Genomic DNA, 21,342 nt, shown 5'->3' on the forward strand with positions numbered 1-21,342 from the left:
AACGCCAGGTAGGCTCACACACACACACACTCAGTCCTCACTCACACAAGGACAGGGGATTAGGACCGGCCCCATACTGTCCCGCGCTCCGTTAATTAGTCAAAAGTGGCAATTCCTTTATCAAATGTATAATTTGTTAACTTAAATATCAAACTTAAAATAGTTAGCAGTGATCGATCCTGTTCATCAACACGAGAACATTGATACCAAACACAATGTGCCTTTATAAAACCTGAAATATATTGCAGTTATGTTATGTGAAGGAATATTTATGCAAATCATGGGTTGTTTGGTATCATTTTTATTGTAATTTAAAGGGGAATTTAAATGTATTAACAGTTTCTATTTAAAATTAAATTTTTTTAAAGTTATATTTTGATTACAAGTGATGTCTAAAAGAACTAATGAAAGGAACGTACGGCCGGCCTAGGGTGGCTAGGGTCGGTCCTAATCCTCTCTGCCCGTGAGGGTGAGTGTGCGTGCGTGAGAGCGGAACTGACCTGGCATCCAGGGACACTCGCAAAATGCTAAGACTATACTACAAAATGTATATAATGGGTTTGGTCTAAAAATTATACTGTAATAATAACAAGACTTTACTTTTGAAATTTCAATCAGAATTTTTGAAATTTTTATGATTTTTTTTATTTTGCAAAAAAGTTACCAACTCAGATTCAATTTTTATTTATATATTCAGATTCTCCTGATTTTTCTGAATAAAATGAATACAAACATTGATAGGTTGAGTCCATATTTGTAATTTTGACAGATTTTTAAAAAAAGGTCTGCAAAATCGCCAAAATGGGTTGGCCATTCCCCACTTCTAACATTGGCCACTGCTAGGGTTAAGGCAGTGGCTTAACCCTCCAACTGGCGGCGCGACTAGTCGCGGTAACTAGGTGTAGGCCTATTCTGTAGTGGCAGCGACTATATTAGTTGAGTTTTGCAAGGTTTTGGTGAAAACCAGATAAATGGTTAAAAACCATTGTAAAATTGAATATGTTAGTTAGGCCTAAGTTAATTTTTACCTATATCTTTAGAAAGATAAGATTCTAAACTTGCACTTTATTACGCAGATGAACTTTATCTCACAATATTACAACACTCTAATTAGGCACTAAAGTGAACAAAAAATTCAAGTCAGTCGCACCATGTAAGATAGCCTATGGTGCATATGGAACATATAGCCTACATTTTCAACACGTAAAGCTTTAAGACATGCAGGCCTGCTCGAACAAAACACACGGTCACGCCGGCTGTCCCCGACCCGCGGCGTGACCGTGTGTTTTGTTCGAGCAGGCCTGCATGTCTTAAAGCTTTACGTGTTGTAAATGTATATGTTCCGTGTCGTGTCGTATTCGTGTTACGTATTTATTTAATTGAACAATGACGAAACCATATGGTGAATAAAAACTTCACTAGTTAGTACTCAGCTGATGATGACAATATGTTGAAACATGTAGGCCTACTTACTGAAACATGAAGTGAAATTCACGATTCAATGAGCTATTGACGTAAGTAATCTAGTCTTACAATTAATGATGTAGGCCTAGGCTAAGATTTTAAGTGATTGAATATTATTTGTAATATGATGTGGCTGATTTCCACACTTTAACATATAAATATACAAACTTAACACAATTTCATAATATTAGAATCACAATTCAGAGCAGCAAAGGGTTAAATAGGCCTATTTTTCTAAGACAACTCTGAATTAAAATTGTAAATTCAGACTTTCCCATAACTGACCTAGTATAGTATAGGCCTAATCTGTCATATAGCCTAACTGTGGCCAGGAATGTTTACTACAGAAATAGACTAGAGCTAATCAATTAAAATTTTTCAGAGTTGCTGGGGGACCTGTTGAAAGACCGGCCAAAGGAGAAGGATGGAGTTGATTCTATCATTGTGGTCGATGGTATCCCACAAGTGGGTCCAGACCGTTTTGAAAAGCTTCACTCTGTCATTATAAAGTTTTTCTCAAAATTTGGGAACATCATCAATGAGTATTTCCCAAAATCCGAGACTGGTCAAACCAAGGGGTTAGTATTAACTTAGGCCTGCCTACTTCTTTTATTGTTTTTACACTAAGTTTAACGTGTGGCATTTTCTGATGTGTTTGTAAGAGAACTGTTCAAATCCCGATTTTGTTACATTCTGTAGGCCTACCTTGTTTTATCTCGTGTAGAATTGAACCAGACAACTCCAGTTTTGAAGGTAAGCAAACCAGTTGGCTTACTTACTTACTGCCATGGCCACTTGTACCCAAGCTGGTACTTGGCCTTGCCAACAAGTTGTCGCCATTTTTCTCGGACCTCCAAATCTTCCTCTACTAGTCTCATCCAACCACCTAGCCTTTGGTCTTCCTACTGGTCTCCTACCACTCAGATCTCCCCTTAGTATCTTCTTCAACAAGCTCTCTGCATTTCTCAAGATATGGCCAACTCACCTTAGCCTTCTGTTTTTGCCCATTCTCCATGGTACTCCATCTTCACACACTGGACCATATGTAGCTCTTAGAACTTAATTCTCAAAGTTTATAATCTTCTTTTCCAAGTTTTGCTCAGGATCCAATTTTTCCCTCCATTTAAAAGTACTGGTGTAATTATTGTTTTGTTGATTCTAATTTTTGTTTTCCTTGATAACAGCTTTGCTTTAATTAGTTTTCCATTCGCATACCAACTTTTATTTGCTGCACGGACGACGGGATGACTTTTCCGTGACCGCGGGAGACGACAATGGCGTCTACACGGGGGAAATATTCATGATTTTGCGGCGATCGAGTACGACGACAAATATGTTTCCGTGACCGCGGGATGATGATGATGTTTCACGGCAGCGGAAGATTTTCGTGATTTTGCCGTGATCGCGGTATATGATGACGTTAATGTCACCGCGAAAGACGACAATGATGTTTCCATTCTTAATTAATCAAATTTGTATGTCTGGTGTATGAATGTAATGTAATATTTGTCCATGAATGAATCCTACACTCTCTATTTAGTAAAAAGGTTTTTTTGTCGGCGGTGTGATAACCGACGGAAGGTCTAATATTGCTTGAACTGCAGCGTTTGTCCAAACTGTGCTCGTCCAATATTAGCCGTATGTCCAATATCAGAAGGGCGAATGTTGCGTGTTTTTTGCACTACACTCTCCTTTGGCATAATAGAACAGAAGAAGGTCGAGAATCGCTTGACAAGATAGCAAAAGGGAATGAGAGAATAGGTTTGTTTTCTGATTAGGACGTCATTAGGGCCTACTGTTGTACAATTTGACAAAACAACGATTTCTAACTTTGTTTTGAATGTTATAATGTTATTCACGGTAAATTACTTTTTGGAATTTCAAACCCGCTCTTATACTTTTGAATAGTGGTTTTAATATTCAAAATAATTGTAACATAGGATTTCACTCGTAAAATATAGTAGACGTGAATGGTACAGTGTACAAAGGTTGCTCCAAATTTACTTGTTATTGTAAATAACTCATTAATTGCTAAATTTACCCTAAAAAAATGCCTCGGGAAAATGGAAGTTACTCGGGAAATATGCGGGAATTTGGCCGAGCCCATTTGCTGGACACCCTGTTATAGTTTAAGTGGAACTAAACATGTATAAGGGAATTAATTTAATGTTCACGTGGGAAACATTCACGTGGGAACCTGGAAAACATTTGTAAACTAAGAAAAAGCATGGAATTTCAAAAAAAAAAAAAAAAAAATAGTATAGGTACACCTTGTTCTAAACAAATCACTGTCTTAAACATTATTCAATAAATTATTCAATTTTTAACTGGTTTTTCATCTTGTATTTTTGCAGATATGTTTTCTTGGAGTACGTCAGTCCTGAGAATGCCATTGAAGCTGTCAACACAGCCAACAACCATAAGCTGGACAAGCAGCATACATTTTTGGTCAACCTCTTCACCGATTTCAAGAAGTAAGTGACTGAAAAAATTGTGTTTTGGTTTGAATTGTAGAGCCAGTGTCTCCTTGCACAAAACAAAATGTGGGTTAAAAATTAGTCTGTGTGAACTACCCGATCCCTGTAGGTTAACTTAAGCTGTGTCTATTTGTCAAATAATATTAAAATTGGAGGTAGACAAGTAGTGAAATCTTAGGTAAATTTACGGTGAATTAACGGTGTTTGGCACTGTACATTTACTCTGTTTGCTCTGTCATGAATTTATTATTTAATTTTGCCAGATAAGTAAATTAAACTAGATAGCCTACTAGGTGTAGTTTACTGTCTGGCCGATTAGTTTTTTAATGTTTTGCTGCGTGTTTGTTTTGTGTCGTATTCCGTGTTTCGTGTCAAGTTCCGTGTGTTTTGTGTTACCTTTTTTAAACTTGAAATGAACTCCACCTAGAGTAAATAAAATACCATACCTGACATTCTGACTTAATGTGCTCATTTCACAACATAAATAAGCTCAAGTCATTTTGACAACCTCACAGGATTTTTTAAAAATAACTAAGTTATTACCAGATATTTAAACCTTTACCGGTATTCATAAACTAAATAGATACTAACTTGTTCAGTTGGGCTTTGTTTTTCTACGCAATAGAGGCTGTGTCATTATCTGTCCCATTAGGCCTGTGTTTCATACATAAACGTAGTTTAGAAATTAAGTATTTTTTATTCCACCATACAGTTGAATACAAACAAGAAAGTTTTTATAAAACCAAGATGCACAATTTAGTTTCTGTTTTACAGAAGATGGCCATAGGAGATCGGCGATTATTTATAAATTCCCTGATTTTTTTGTTTTAGCCACTACACTACCATTTCTTTTTTAACTTACCCATCCTCAGAGATATTTGGGGTCAGTCATCACCCAGCAGCTACGGTAATGATTGAAATTCATTGTATTAGCCCTGTAGCAGCAGCAATAGCAATGATTATGTAGAGAGTTTTTGCCTACAGTATCTAGTTTTACCAGTGTCCCTTAATAGTTTCCGCTCAAGTGTACGTATGGACTAAGTTAATAATTAACTATTATTACCATCAGTTGAGATGGGGACATATATTCATCCCTATATCATTCCATTAAAAGGCATTTTTATGAGAAGATGGCATGGCACATTCATTATATTTTTTATCTAGGCTACGCTAAAACAGCAACGCAAAACTTTTACTAAAAGTCTCAGCAAAAGCGTTCAGCATTTTTGTTTCAAAATATTTACCTAGCTGAAAACCCCTTTATTTACTAAATGCAAAGTAGTGTCACCTATATTAGAGTTGTTTGATTTATCTGCTTGGTAATCCTATATCTGACAGTGTTGTACATATCTGCACAGGTATGAGGAGATTCCTGAGGTGTGGGAGCCGCCCCAGCCACAGCCATACAAGGAGCAGACAGAGTTGTACAGCTTCCTGATGGACGCTGACGCTTACGATCAGTTCTCTGTCATCACCAACCGCGGCAGCATGGTGCAGATCATGCAGAACTCGGCCCCTGAACCTACTAAGCTGGAGGAGCGATCGGTGAGTCAAGTCTACTCGTCTTGAGGTTTTTTTTTATATTAGACTGTTTCTGTCATATGATAAGTTCTTTATAATGTCTGTGAATTAATATACGATCCCAATAATGATGTAAATTACAAACGATACTTCACAAGGGGATTTTCCGAGTTAATATTGCCTGGATTTACCAATATTTCACTATCTTATCAGTTACTGATAATATTGCGCCCTAGGACTCTCGGCGGTAAGCTGATTAGCAGTCTTCTGCTAGTAATTAAACATGTAGTTTTTCCTGGTGAACGCAAAATTTAACAAAAGTTTTAAGTTATATCTTAACTAAGATACTTGGGTACCTTTCGCACCAATTTTAACAACTACCCATGGCCTTTTCATGAAAATACTGGAGTGTTAATCTCTTAGTTTGCTACATCCATTGGTACTTTGGTATTATCCGGAGGTCACCCTTATACAGCACGCTGCGGCGGTTGGGTTATCATAAATATGTTTGTAGGACTTTCCTCGTTTCATTATGAATCAAACAATACCAGATGAGTCATACTTTCGCTTGCCAAATCCCCTCTAAGTAGGCCAAAGTGAGGTCGTTGACCGGAGCGCGCACATCACCTGTCATTGCCTGTATCTGGTGTGGCAGTATAGGCGGCGACACATTCAACTAACTAAATCCGTAAATAGGATTTATATTTATAGATAGACATTTCAGTCTCTAAAACATGGTGGTTATCATGTTCATGTTACGGGAAGGATCTCTGAAAACATTTTGCTCATTTATTGCATGCAAATTTAATTTTGTGCACTGTTGCCACATGATGTTTAAATATAACTTTCGTTCTTTATGTTGACGTGAGTTGTTTTGAAAAACATATGTTTTAATATGAAAAACGCTCAAGAATAAAGACGATTTTCATTTCATTTTCATTTCAATTCGATCCTCGCCGACATCGCTGCGTTCTGGGAGGCAGAACTTGGAGACAGCTATATGCCCATATGTTAATCGGGAATGTAAGCTATCATCATGCCAAATTTCAGCCCAATCCGTCCAGTGGTTTATGCGTCATTGAACTTCAAACACACAAACAAACACACAAACTTTTACATTTATAATATTAGAATATGCAATATGAAAAGCTTGTAAAGTACCAATGACAAGGGTTTGTTCAACATTTTATCAGGTTTTTACTTTTATAGTTAAACCTTTTAAATGTTACTGTTCTATACTTAAAATTAAAATTAGTGATGGGTCGGTACTTAACGTCAAATGTCGGTTCCGCCGGTTCTTGGCAAAAGAACCGAGAACCGATGGCGAAATATAGGTACCGGTACATTGCAATTAAATCATTCTGCAGATTTACCAAAAGCTGATCATTGTTCACTGTTGCCACATGATGTTTCAAAATAACTTTCGTTCTTCTGAAAAATCTTTGAAAGAAGACTCATTTTACTGATGGCAAAAAAATTACCAGCTCAACATTTTTAACAATTGTTTTAAAATCCATAGAGTTTAAATGGCCATTGATTTTTCACGTAACTTTTAAATATTTCAAATATGCAATATTAAAAGCTTGTAAAGTACCAATGACAAGGGTTTGTTCGTAATTTTATCAGGTTTTTACTTTTATATAGATAAACCTTTTTAAATGTTAATGTTCTATACTTAAAATTAGTGACGGGTCGGTACTTCACGTCAAATGTCGGTTTCACCAGTTCTTGGCAAAAGAACCGAGAACCAAAGGCAAAATATCGGTACCGGTACATTGCAATTAAATCATTCTGCAGATTTACCAAAAGCTGATCATTGTTCACTGTTGCCACATGATGTTTCAAAATAACTTTCGTTCTTCTGAAAAATCTTTGAAAGAAGACTCATTTTACTGATGGCAAAAAAATTACCAGCTCAACATTTTTAACAATTGTTTTAAAATCCATAGAGTTTGAATCGCCATTGATTTTTCACTTAACTTTTGAAAATATTTCAAATATGCAATATGAAAAGCTTGTAAACTGCTAATGACAAGGGTTTGTTCAACATTTTATCAGGTTTTTACTTTTATAGTGTTAAACCTTTTTAAATGTTACTGTTCTATACTTAAAATTAGTGATGGGTCGGTACTTCACGTCAAATGACGGTTCCGCCGGTTCTTGGTAAAATAACTGAGAACCGTTGCCGAAATATCGTCACCGAATCACCGGTAATGCTGGAAAATTACCTATATTGCCATGACCGCGCAAGACGATGATGACGTTTCCGTGACCGTGGGAGACGATGATGACGTCTACATGGCCGCAAGACATGTTCATGATTTTGCTGCGATTGTGGACGACAACAAAGGCAATGATGACGTCTACATGGCCGCAGGAGATGTTCATGATTTTGCCGCGATCGCGGATGACGACGAAGACGTTTTTGTGACCGCGGGAGTTAATGATGATGTCTACACACCCACAGGAGATTTTCATGATTTTTCCACGACCGCGCAAGACAATTATGACGTTTTTTGGACAGCGGGAGTCACTAATGATGATGTTTACATGGCTATGGGAGATAATTTTGCCGCGAACGCGATCGTGGACTAAAACGAAGACGTTACAGCGATCCCAGGAGACGATGATGACGTCTACTTGGCTGCAAGACATGTTCATAATTTTGCCGCGATCTCGGACGACTAAGATGATGATGTCTACATGGCTGCAGGTGATGTTTATGATTTTGCCGTGATTGCGGACGACGACAAAGACGATTCCGTGACAGTGGGAGTTCATGATGATGTCTACGCGGCCGCAGAAGATGTTCATGACCTTGCCGTGACCGTGAAAAACTGTGATGATGTTTCAGTAATTGAGAAAAACTTGGTAAAACTATTAAAACAATGGTATTGGTATTGAGAATTGTTTTTTTTAAGTTATCGGTATCGAGAATCGATAAATTTTGGTATCGACCCATCGCCAATTTCATCAAATATTTTTAACACTTCTGCTACTCTATATATTATTTTGATTTACATGTGTTCGGATATTTAAGTGTGTTTTTTTTTTTACAAATAAGTTTTATTTTCCTAATCCCTTAAGTTTTGTATGACCGACCCATACTTATGCAAAATACTGTAAAATTGAAATATGGATATTCTGTTTAAAATAGTAATTAAGTTGGCTATCCTAAAAAGTAAAAATTAAAAAAATATCTATGGTACCGGAACCGAGAACCGAGAATCGATTTTGGTGTATGTGGTAACATTTTTTGTTATGAAAGATAAAATTGATGATCTTAAGTAATTTTTTTCTTGTGAAACTAAATTTCTAAGTTTTATCAATTTTATAGGCACATTTTAGGTTTTCTTCCCTTTTTCACACCAAGGCCCTTACTTACCGTTATGACAATAATTTTTTTTTGTCTTTACAATGATTGTGTCTATCTGTTTACGAGTGTTGTTTTCCAGCGATGGACAGAAACCTTCATTCAGTGGTCTCCATTGGGCACGTACCTAGCCACTTTCCATTACAAGGGCATTGCCCTGTGGGGAGGCCCCAAGTTTGAGCAAGCGATGAAGTTTGGCCACACTGGCGTGGCATACATTGAGTTTTCTCCTTGCGAAAGGTATGTAGATGGGTAGCTGGGTGAAAGTTATTTTTCAATGACAAACCATTTCACCATGTGATGTTTAAAACAACTTTCGTTCTACTGAAACATTATGACAGAAAAACTATCCACTGATGGTGAAAATTTGAACATTCTCTATTTGGATGTAAATAGGCTATGTTCATTTTACTTTTAAATCCTCAAACTATAAGGTGTCTGCATTTCCTGTTGATTATATGTCAAGCTTGATAAATTGAACTAAAGCACCTATCATTTAAACAATGACTCAAGAAGCCGACACAAAATATTTTTGACAAGTTTGTAATCAGCAAAAAATATGGAAAATGTTGCTAGTTTTATCACCAAATGATGTTCAAATAACTTTCGTTCTACTGAAATCTCTTGAAAGAAAAATTATCCACTGATGGTGAAAATTTAAGATCTAATAGGAATTAGGGTTATTTGACTGTTTAAGTTAGGAACTCACACAGAATTCCTTATGTTTTGGCTTTTAAAGTGGTTTTATTTGAATTACTACTTAAGTTCGGAATTTTTAAATACAAATCTTAAGAGTCTAATAACTACAGCTTGTTTTTATTTTAAGGTGATTAACCTCTGAAGCTTGGTCGTCATAGTCTGCTAAATCATAGCCTATAGTGAATCACTAGATGATAAGATTACTATGGGTTATGATGTATTAATGAAGTGTTTGGGCTCTTATCAGCTCTGTCTTGAGCTTTGTTCTATCAGCCCATTTATTCATATCAGTAATTGTTCAAAATGTGACATTTGACCATTTGTTACATTAAAAACTTCCTCACTAATTTACATGTTACATGTTTTACTGAAATAAAGTTTTAAATGTATTTACAGTTCAATAAATTGGGTCTTCCACATGATGTCGATAATTTAACTTTCGTTCTGCTGAATGTTTTTGAATGACACTTTGTAAAACTGATGGCAGGTTTTAATCAAAAACATTTTTAAATTGCCTGTTATTAGATATCAAGATATCATCAATTGTTTTAACTCAAGCAAAATACAATAAATGAGTAAAATTTACTGATTTACGTTAGTCCGTCATAGATTTGAAATATTCTTAGATTTTACACAGATAATAGTTTAATGTTTCTAAATAGGCCTTCTCTAAAGACTATCTAGTAAATGTAAAGATTTCCTCACTACTTAAATTTCTTAATCTACTTGGGGGAGTCACTACTGAAAAATTACCAATTTTGTAAAAATCATGATTTTTTTATTATTTTTTAATTTTGTTCTATTGATTGTAAGGTTTCAGAAAAACATAACATTTGGTATAATATATATATATTTATCACTGTGAAAAAAATATTTGAAGTGAAGCGTGCACACCTCTTTTGGGGCATCAACTAGGCCTAGTATAAACTTCAACCGCTGTTTTCCGCAACTTTAAAATTTTTTTTTTATATATAAGTTCTTATAACTTTTTAACTACTACAGCTATAAGAATGAAATTTTTACCAAACATTGTTTATACTATAAATAAACTTTCTGTGCATGGATATTGTAATTGGGTAAATAAAAGTACATGAACAAAATTTTTAAAAATTTATTACCTACAAATTTTTCTAAAACTTATTTTTGAAGCCATAACTTATAAACTTATTGATAAAATAACATGAGTATGCAGAGAAAGTTTGTGCTTTCTTTGCTCTTTAAAATGAGATATCAAACAAAAAAATTGGTTCAGTAGTTAAATAGTTATAAGAGATTTAAAAAACCCCATTTTTTCCCCGCCAAAAACTTTAAAAACTCCAAAAAGTATGTACCAAAATTTTTTTTTCTATCTTTAACAGCAGTAAATCTTTTTCTAAGACTAAATGAACTTAAAAAAGTATATATGATAATTTTTAAAAGGATTTTTTTTAAATCACTAGTTTCTGTAGCGACTCCCCTTAAAGATATGTATGCGTATTATAAAATGACCAAAGATTGATGATTAAAGCAGGAAAATATTTCATGGTAAATTTGGGTTTAGTGGTCAAGTAATCCCTCTTTCACACCAGTGTGGTGCAGGCCCGTCTCGTACCATTGATGCGGAACGTCCTGAAAGGGCCTTTCACGCTCTCTGCCTGTATACACATATACAAGACTGTGTCCATGTACATATACAAAACTATCTGTATCCATGTACAAGACTAACTGTGTCCATATAAATAAGACAATCTGTACAGGACTATCTGTGTCCATGGATGGTTTGCTATGGCGCTTCCAAACTAATCAAGTGCCCGATATAAATTAATTCCTCCACATCGAAAACAACTTCCTTATCAAGTTAAAAAGAGTACTACAAAATCAACCTCACTCAATCACTGGTAGACACAGACTGTCAAAAGTCCGGGCAAAACCAGCTCGTTCCGCACAAGTTTGAAAGCGTACATAAGAGCTGATGTTCTAACAACTAGCCATCCGGTCCCATCCCGCATGGGAAGTTTAGGTTCGTGCTGGTGATTTTTCAAACCAGATAGAGGTTTAGGTCTGTCCAGGCGAACTCGCACTGGTGTGAAAGCTCCTATATGATTCAATAGTCTACAAACAAGTCCGGCACCACGCTGGTGTGAAAGAGGGCTTGGGGTGGTATAAAGTTGTATTTGTTTGAATTTCTGTAACACGAATTTAACATATTGTGATCCTTCCTTAACGATGTTTGGCTGTTACATCCGAATTAAACAATAACAAAAAATCACTGATAGTAGTTGTCATAGTGAAATGCATTTGAAGAAGATGTTTTAACCTATATTGTTTTTAAGGAAGTTTTGAGTTTGGCTTTTTCAAGTCAATGGGGGGCTGGCAGCAAAATTGTGTAGGCTATACATGTAGAAGATATAACCTAATCCCATGGTAAAATGTTTGCATATTAGCAACTGTGTTAACAATATTTTCCTGGCCTAATATTAGACCAGATTTTTTCCCCACCCCAAATCATTCCTTGGTTGAAAAGACTGTCAGTGACACTGTAACATTCTCAATTTGGTAAGTGTAAAACATTTTGTGTTTTTCGTTCTGGAGTGAATTGTCTACAAGCTTGTTATCCTTACAAAAATCCTTAAAACTTAAGTCCTTGTGCTCTATGTTACGTCCTTAACCTCAATTGCAATCCATGTTTAACAAAAGTTTTTGACAGGTATCTGGTGACGTTTGCTCCCAGTGCAGAGAACATCGACCCCAAGAAAATGGTGATCATCTGGGACATCCGTACTGGTCTGGAGAAGAGATCCTTCAGCATTGATGGCACCACTGTGTGGCCAATCTTCCGCTGGAGCAAGGATGACAAATACTTTGCCCGTATTGGTCAAGACGTCCTGTCCGTCTATGAGACTCCTGTGAGTGTTTGTGGCTTATACTCCAGGTTGTCTGTAAATAAAGGTCTCTGACGAATGCTAGTGTTTGGATGTAAAACATTTGTATACTCTAATCTGAACTAATTGAGACTGGACCGTCTTCGTTTTACTGGAGTATCAGACGGAAATAAAAAATTGAAAAATGTGTTGCTATGATTGGAAATGGTTGTATATTGCTCCTGCGACCATGATAACACTGTTAAAAATTAAATTTAAAAAGGTTAAATAATGTCTTGCAATTACAGAAACAACGTGATTATGTTCAGCAATTGAAGAAATAATTGTGATGGTTAACTGCATTTGCGGCAACACTAGTGATCATCTCCCACAGGGAGGCATTCTTACTTGGACAAGAGAACCAACAGAATGCTGTAATGAATAGATGCCCGATTATACGCTATTGGTGATTGTTTTGAATTTTGGTGATCTAATCAAAAAAGTTATTTAGCTTTTTCTGGGCTATCAAATTTTACACACAAATCCTGGTTTTATTGGTCTCCTCGTTAATTTTTGTTTGAAAAAATTCAGCTTTGTTTTTTTATTTTTAAATAAGAAAACTTTTTCCTCAAGAGGTGTCTACTAGCCAGACGTTCAGATTAGCAAGATTGGCATAATCACCTCAAGGAGTTTGCAGAAGACAAAACACATTTGCACGACAGGGTGTGTGTTCACCCATAGCCGACCACTGTTCCATTCATGTCCGTCAACAAGCCATGGTTTGATAGTGGCTGGCCCCTTAGACCACAAAAACATAATCACAGAATACAATCCATGCTGAGTGTTGATGTTCTCTTTAGAGGACGAGATTAATCATTGCATAGGATTGTGGACAGATTAAAACTGAAGTTTAATAAGTAAAGAATGTGGTCCTGGTGTTAGATTTGAACTATATTGCTTGATAGCGACTTGAGCTCGTTGGACACGTTAATTTATGAACAACCCCGGTGGATTGGATATGTGTGTATTTTAAGTTACTGGTTTTGATTAAGCGGTTAATTCATTCAATTATTGGTGCCTTTGCATGAATACCAAATTGCTCATATAAACTTAGACCTACAGGTATAAGTTGTATAATAAGTTATCAAAGTCGTGTTCATATTTTCAAAGAAAAGTCAAGTGTCTTGAGTTGTAATCGAGAATGTTTCTCTGTGGTTTTCAGTCCTTTGGTCTACTGGACAAGAAGAGTTTCAAGCTCAATGGTATAAGAGACTTCAGCTGGTCCCCTACTGATAACATTCTGGCCTACTGGGTGGCTGAAGACAAGGACGTGCCTGCTAGAGTAGTGCTCATTGAGATACCCAGGTACACCAACCTTTAATAGTAATATGTATTAAGCCACTATGCCAGAAACAGGTGTTCACGGTGCGAGCAGATGCACTGATGTCAATTAATGATTTCATCTCTAACACGTCAATTTTCTAATCCAAACCAAACGGATAGTTAACTGTCAACTAAGGATGACAGGATTGTACTTTTGGGTCAAGAATTTTATTATTTTCAAAACTGAGTTTATTATAATGAACTTTGTCTATTAGACACAGTAACAAAAAAAATTATCATACAGTATAAATAAATAATATGTAACTAAGATTAATAACGTCCATATAAATTATTTTGAATGATTTTACATGATCCTTATAACACTTTAATGACTATTTCATTTTTTAATTTTGATAGAAGATTTTTTTTTAATTCGTTAAAAAATTTTGTAATAGTCCCTCTAGCACCAATATTCTATTTCTTCCATCCAAAATTTTCTAGAGGAAAAAGATTTTTTTCTTTTATTTTGGTTAAATATGAACTTGTGTTGCTAGACGTTTGAAATCAATATAACCTCCAGAAGATTCTCACATCAAAGTGTTAAAAGGAACATCTTAATTGGAGTTTTGTCACTATCACAAATTAATGTTATTTATGCTGTTATAGCCGTACGGAGATCAGAGCCAACAACCTGTTCAACGTGGCTTCCTGTACAATGCACTGGCAGAAGTCTGGAGACTACTTATGTGTCAAGGTGGACAGGTTCAGCAAGGTGAAGAAGGAGAAGGGAGACCAGCCCAAATACAGTGTAAGTAAAATTGTAATCATTTCATACACAAGGTGAGCCAAAGACATGGGTTAAATTGATGTATTAAATGTCAGCTGGTTAGATTTTATTTGTTATTGTTTTCAACTTATAATTGTGACTATTTGTATTTTTGGAATAAACTTCCAAATTCCGTCTTTATAAAAATCTGCTGCCTGGGCTTTGAAGCAATCTGTGACCATATCTTTAAATTTCCATTATCAAAGAACTGCTACTACTCTAACCACTTCATGTGCAAGAAGATATGGTAGTTGCTGGGAAAGATATATCTGTTTAGAGGAGAAACCTTGTGAACAACTTTAAATATAGTAATAGGATCTACCGTTTTGGATTTATACTCGTGTTTATGTTTACAGGGAATGTATTACAACTTTGAGATCTTTCATATGAGAGAGAAGAACATCCCCAAAGATAGTGAGGAGGTGAAGGAGCAAATCCATGCATTCGCCTGGGAGCCAGTAGGCAGCAAGTTCGCCATCATTCATGGAGAATCACCGAACATCTGTGTTAGCTTCTACAGTGTCAAGACCGGCCAGACACCTACCATGCTGAGTAAGTAGTTTATTTACTTATTTGTGTTGAAAAATTAGACAAACTGTGTTTTGTACATATAACAATGCAAAAATGTATTTAAGCCATTTATAATCAATAAATTGTAAATAAAATCATTAAAAACTCTTACCTACTTTGCATATTTATAAAATATATAGCAAACATAAACAGCACGATCGACACATGGAGTTTTTTTTCTGTGTGTTGAAACATTAGACAAACAACATTTGTACATATGTTGTTAACATTAACACTAAAACTTATAAAAACCATGTATAATAAATACAATTGTTCATGAAATCAATAAAAACTCTTACTTTATATATTTATAAAAAATATATAGCAAACAAAAACAACAATACCATTGGTGACTCACGGAGCCGGTCTCCGTGCTACGCAACTGTTCGGGGCTTCAACTGATCAATTGAAGTTTTGCGGGGGGAAATGTGAGATCTAAATAATGTTCAATCGGTTCCTAGAAAGATGCAAGCTAGGTACTGTTACTCCTAAAGTTACCAAGTGGCGATAACACATATTTCTTAGTAAAAACAAATGCGCCCGGAGGAAAATTCCATGGTGTCACAGACGAAGGGTTGGTAATAAAAACTAAGTGTACCTTGTAGTTTACTTAGAAGGAAAGGTAAATTATTTTTATTTTGTACCTTACTTTTTATTATAATTCCACAGCACAATCAGTAGTTTATAGATTATTCTTACAATCAAGTTCAATGATATTTTCACTGCTGAGTCTAGACTTTATTTAGCTCGTTTTGTCTGAAACGCTCATAAAATGATGATTTAGTCACGACGGTCTTCTGACCTGCTATGTTGAAAGGTGACTTTCTGATCTGAGCTTTACATTGTTTGCACTGTAAAACGTCAATCCTGGTACAAATTAATAACTTAATTTATTATATATTAACTTATAACTTATTACCGTATAACTTAATAGATTAGAACCGTAGTAAACTTTACACACAAACATTATTTTTTTTTTTTAAAGAGGTTGGCGGCCTCTTTAATACATGCTAATCTTTACATCTTTACCAATATTTTTGAATGAACTGTAAAATAACTTTTGTTTTTCTTAATCAAATGTTTTTTGAAAGACAAAACATAGGGGAACTATTAACCATAAGTATTAGTACCATATCATTACCAAGCCTATAATATTAACTATTGAGATGGGGACACAATTGGGCCTATCTCAAACTCAACCCAAGTAAAGTGTGAAGAATGTGTGTAGAATTGAGTGATGATGGTTTGTATTGCTACCTCTTTCGAATTTGTCCTTTTCTTTTAAGAGAACCGTCAAAACCATGGTCTCGTTACTATCCAACATTGAATTGACCTTTGGTTGAATAGCATCATTCATTAAAATTAAAATCCCAAACTTCCAGCCTATTTTTCTTGTTTTATTTGATTAGAACATATAACAATTTACTAGGTGCTGTAGGCTACATTAATTTTCAGCTTTTCAATTTGTAACTCAATTTTCTTTGGCTTTAGTAATATGTGTATTCTTTTATTTTTCCAACAACATATTTTTACTAGTTTGTAGTCGAAGAAAATGTACATATAATATATTTAGGACATTAAAATTAAGGATTTTAAAAATGCTCCAGTAAAAATGCAGTTTGTTTAAAAAAATTAACAACAGGTTAATGTCAATATATCAATGTGATAAGATTCTCAAGAAGGAAATATATTGAATGGAAGGAAATAGGTTTAATATTTTTTTGTAACTGCTTAGAAACTAATGTAGATTTGCTTATAGTTTGTAAACAGTCATCAAACTTTGTTCTTCTTGAATGAAAATAGGCTACAGCTGGTCCAAATACAATGACTGTCTACTTCAGTATCCAAAAGTTAATTTGTCTAATACAACTTAATTTAACAGAGAGGTTGGAGAAGAGAGTTTGCAACAACCTGTTCTGGTCACCGATGGGTCAGTTCATCGTGTTGGCGGACCTGCGAGCTAATGGGATACTGGAGTTTGTCGATACCAACGACTTTACTGTCATGAACACCACTGACCACTTCCAAGTGACAGATGTGGAGTGGGACCCAACGGGACGATACGTGGTGACAGCCGTTAGCTACTGGAAAGTCAAGGTACGACTCAATCTATTACGCTGTGAAAAATATAAATCTGAAATGGTTTCTGATTAAGGTAGAGGTCAGACTAATTGAAAATAACCTAATGTGTTTAAACTAACCAAATAAAATATTAAATTTTAATATTCTGCCTATGATGAAAAATAGTGTAGCTCTGAATACGTTGATGGATACTAGCGCATTCTAATGACATTGCTATGTATTTTTAAAAAACCTCCGGAATGAAAAAATGTATATTCAGCCAATGATGACAAATAGTGTAGCTCTGATATTCTTGATGTATACTAGCGCATTCTATCTGATGGCATTGCTTTGTATATTTGAAACCACCGTAATGAAAAAATTTATATTCAGCCAATGATGACAAATAGTGTAGCTCTGATATTCTTGATGTATACTAGCGCATTCTATGTGATGGCATTGCTTAGTATTTTTGAAACCACTCAAATGAAAAAAATTATACTCAGCCAATGATGACAAATAGTGTTGCACTGATATTCTTGATGGATACCAGCGCAATCTATCTCATGGCATTTCTTTGTATTTTTGAAACCACCCTAATGAACAAAATTATACTCAGCCAATGATGACAAATAGTGTAGCTCTGATATTCTTGATGGATACTAGCGCAATCTATCTGATGGCATTGCTTTGTTTATTTGAAACCACCCTAATGAACAAAATTATACTCAGCCAATGATGACAAATAGTGTAGCTCTGATATTCTTGATGTATACCAGCGCATTCTATCTGATGGCATTGCTTTGTATTTTTGAAACCACCCTAAAGAACAAATGTATATTCAGCCAATGATGACAAAAAGTGTAGCTCTGATATTCTTGATGTATACTAGCGCATTCTATCTGATGGCATTGCTAAGTATTTTTGAAACCACTCAAATGAAAAAAAAAATTATACTCAGCCAATGATGACAAATAGTGTAGCTCTGATATTCTTGATGGATACTAGCATCTATCTGATGGCATTTCTTTGTATTTTTGAAACCCCCTGCATGAACAAATTTATATTCAGCCAATGATGACAAATAATGTAGTTCTGACATTCATGATGGATACTAGCGCATTCTATCTGATGAAATTGCTTTGTATTTTTGAAACCACCCGAATGAAAAAAAATATACTCAGCCAATGATGACAAATAGTGTAGCTCTGATATTCTTGATGGATACTAGCGCAATCTATCTGATGACATTGCTTTGTATTTTTGAAACCACCCAAATGAAAAAAATTATACTCAGCTAGTGATGACAAATAGTGTAGTTCTGATATTCTTGATAGATACTAGCGCATTCTACCTGATGACATTGCTTTGTATTTTTGAAACCACCCAAATGAAAAAAATTATACTCAGATAGTGATGACAAATAGTGTAGCTCTGATATTCTTGATGGATACTTGCGCATTCTATCTGGTGAAATTGCTTTGTATTTTTGAAACCACCCGAATAAAAAAAATTATACTCAGCCAATGATGACAAATAGTGTAGCTCTGATATTCTTGATGGATACTTGCGCATTCTACCTGATGACATTGCTTTGTATTTTTGAAACCACCCAAATGAAAAAAAATTATACTCAGCTAGTGATAACAAATAGTGTAGCTCTGATATTCTTGATGGATACTTGCGCATTCTATCTGATGACATTGCTTTGTATTTTTGAAACCACCCGAATGAAAAAAATTATACTCAGCCAATGATGACAAATAGTGTAGCTCTGATATTCTTGATGTATACTAGCGCATTCTATCTGATGAAATTGCTTTGTATTTTTGAAACCACCCGAATGAAAAAAATTAGATTCAGCCAATGATGACAAATAGTGTAGCTTTGACATTATTGATGGATACTAGCGCATTCTACCTGATGACAAGATCAATCAAAATTACTGAAAACTTTATTCCTTTGTATTTTTGAAACCTCTCGTACCATATTGTTTATTCTGCCTACACATATTACGTAACACACTTTTTCCTCATTTTAAACCCCCCTCCCCCTTGTAACTCAACATAACGCTTGAACAACCCCCTTCCTTGCATTACGTAACTCGATCGTAGTACACTTTAATAAGAGCTTAAGCATAATTTTACAAGTGGAATATGGATTTAAATAAATCATTTCATTTTTTTAAATTCATTCATTTATTTCATCATTAAATTTTTAATGGGTTTTGTTTGATAACCCTTCTACAACCAAAGCAAAATTGATACAAACAAACAAACAAACAAGATTGTTACTAATAATATGATAAAACTACAAAATAAATTATCCCGATTAAAACGTAACTAATTTAATTTGTAAATTGTAACCAATAAGAAACGTCAGATAAATTAATAAATAAATAACAGTTAGCCTACATCGTTAAGGACCAAACAAAATAAAAGATTTATAAGCTTATAACATAATATAAAATTGAAGTAAAACTTACGGTAAATGACAAAGAGCTTTTTGGTAACAAATTCCGCCACGGAAAATATATTATAAGATTATAAAATTTTACATTTTTTTAGTTTTACTGTTATTTAGGTAGCTTGGCGGACCAAGGCGTGTCTATACTATAATATGAGTAACATTTGCGCACAATGATTTCAAAAAGGGCTCCTATGATTTCCTCCAATTTATTACAAATACAGTATCTTAGTTTTTTGCTAAAAACAATATCCCTTCTAGGCTCTGTTCTGGAAAAATTTGTTTTTTGTTAAAAACTTAAAATTAAATTTCATAATTGTTAACATTAGTCTTATGGATTGTCAAGTAGCTATGGCAGTTTTAAGAAAATGTAAATAAATGAATTGTAACATATGCTTGTAAGAAATCATCTACAGTACAGAAGCAAATTACTAAATACAGTTTAAAAGAAAAGAACATTCTAACAAATACTATTTAGCATTGACTGTAAATACACTTGGGGTGTATTACTAAGCAAGGGATAAATACGACATAGAGTCTTTTACCGCAAAACAATATACACTACGCTGATATTGAATTAAACCTCAAGGAAAAGAAAAGGACGTTTTGTAGTTTTAGACAATGCGCTTCTTGTTTGGTATGGATCATAAACATAAACAATGATGACCAGAAAATAAACATGTTTGTAATATTATTTCAATGTAACTGTCAAAAAGTGTCCAAAACAGATGTAGAGATTATTAGTATGTATTAGATTCCATCCAGTGATGTTATTCTTTTATATTTTTGATCCATACTAATGTCCAGCCCGCGATCCCAATGACTAACATGACGCAACCAGGGAGCATATAATAGGCCTACTCAAAACAATGCTGGTCAACAGCTGATGTTAAGTGTTATCAGGACTCACGAGTTTGATATTTAACTTTATTGTAAACTAGCAGAGTACCCGTCCTTCGTACGGGGTTGGCATATAAGTATAAATGATTATTGTAGTTTTGGGAGAGGACACGGTTTAAGAAAATTTGGTCTTTTAATTTATACGGTATCCTATAATGTCCTACAGTATCTACCATAGCCCTAATTTTCTACCACTGCACCTAAACCATGAAAAAATGTTAAGTTCTCATTGTGTTCCACAACTTTTTGTTGCTAGTTGGTTAAAATTAGCTGTGGTCATAAATGCAAAAAACATAATAGTGCTGCACTCTGTTGGTAAGCCTTATACCTTTTTAATGTTATTTAATATCATAGAACCAATTTGTGGAGTTGAAACGGCTGACAAAATGCTTTAATTTCTTTAAATATAAATACTCATAAGGTTTACATGTGAAACTCCAGAGCCAGAGCCACTGGGGCGGAGCCTGAAAGGACTTTTGAGGTAAGAATATGTCTAACCTACGATACAAAACCAATGATAGATTTTAAGGTATAATAAAAGAATGTATTTCATGGTTTGCACTGTAAACGAAAAGCTATCACATAGTTCCAAACCAAAAAATAGGAAAATAGAAATAAATATGGAAAATAAGGGTTTATAACATATTTTAGTGAAATTTTAATCAGGCAAATGGAAATTCGCTCAACCTATAGATTTGCTGTGGCAGGGGGTTATTACTGTTTACACAAAAACAAATAAAAAAAATAAACCTCATAAAACTAACGATAAGAGCCTAGGTTGATACGGCAATGATTATATAATCTTAATTATTTCCTATATCC

General features: G+C 34.7%; 1 protein-coding gene across 1 annotated transcript in view; it reads left to right on the forward strand.

Moving 5' to 3' along the window:
• Nucleotides 1–21,342, forward strand: part of LOC129001342 (eukaryotic translation initiation factor 3 subunit B-like) — a 29,489-nt gene that overhangs the window by 4,128 nt on the left and 4,019 nt on the right. Inside the window, exons 2-10 of the mRNA XM_054428618.1 lie at nt 1,847–2,042; nt 3,819–3,938; nt 5,300–5,486; nt 8,918–9,075; nt 12,221–12,419; nt 13,597–13,739; nt 14,364–14,505; nt 14,880–15,075; nt 16,976–17,190. Of these exons, the coding sequence (XP_054284593.1) occupies nt 1,847–2,042; nt 3,819–3,938; nt 5,300–5,486; nt 8,918–9,075; nt 12,221–12,419; nt 13,597–13,739; nt 14,364–14,505; nt 14,880–15,075; nt 16,976–17,190 (1,556 nt within the window). The remainder of the gene's footprint in view (nt 1–1,846; nt 2,043–3,818; nt 3,939–5,299; nt 5,487–8,917; nt 9,076–12,220; nt 12,420–13,596; nt 13,740–14,363; nt 14,506–14,879; nt 15,076–16,975; nt 17,191–21,342) is intronic.

The sequence above is a fragment of the Macrosteles quadrilineatus genome, unplaced genomic scaffold, assembly GCF_028750875.1.
Source record: "Macrosteles quadrilineatus isolate MER2022 unplaced genomic scaffold, UCM_ALF_1.0 Scaffold_8__2_contigs__length_117827958, whole genome shotgun sequence".
NCBI lineage: Eukaryota > Metazoa > Arthropoda > Insecta > Hemiptera > Cicadellidae > Macrosteles > Macrosteles quadrilineatus.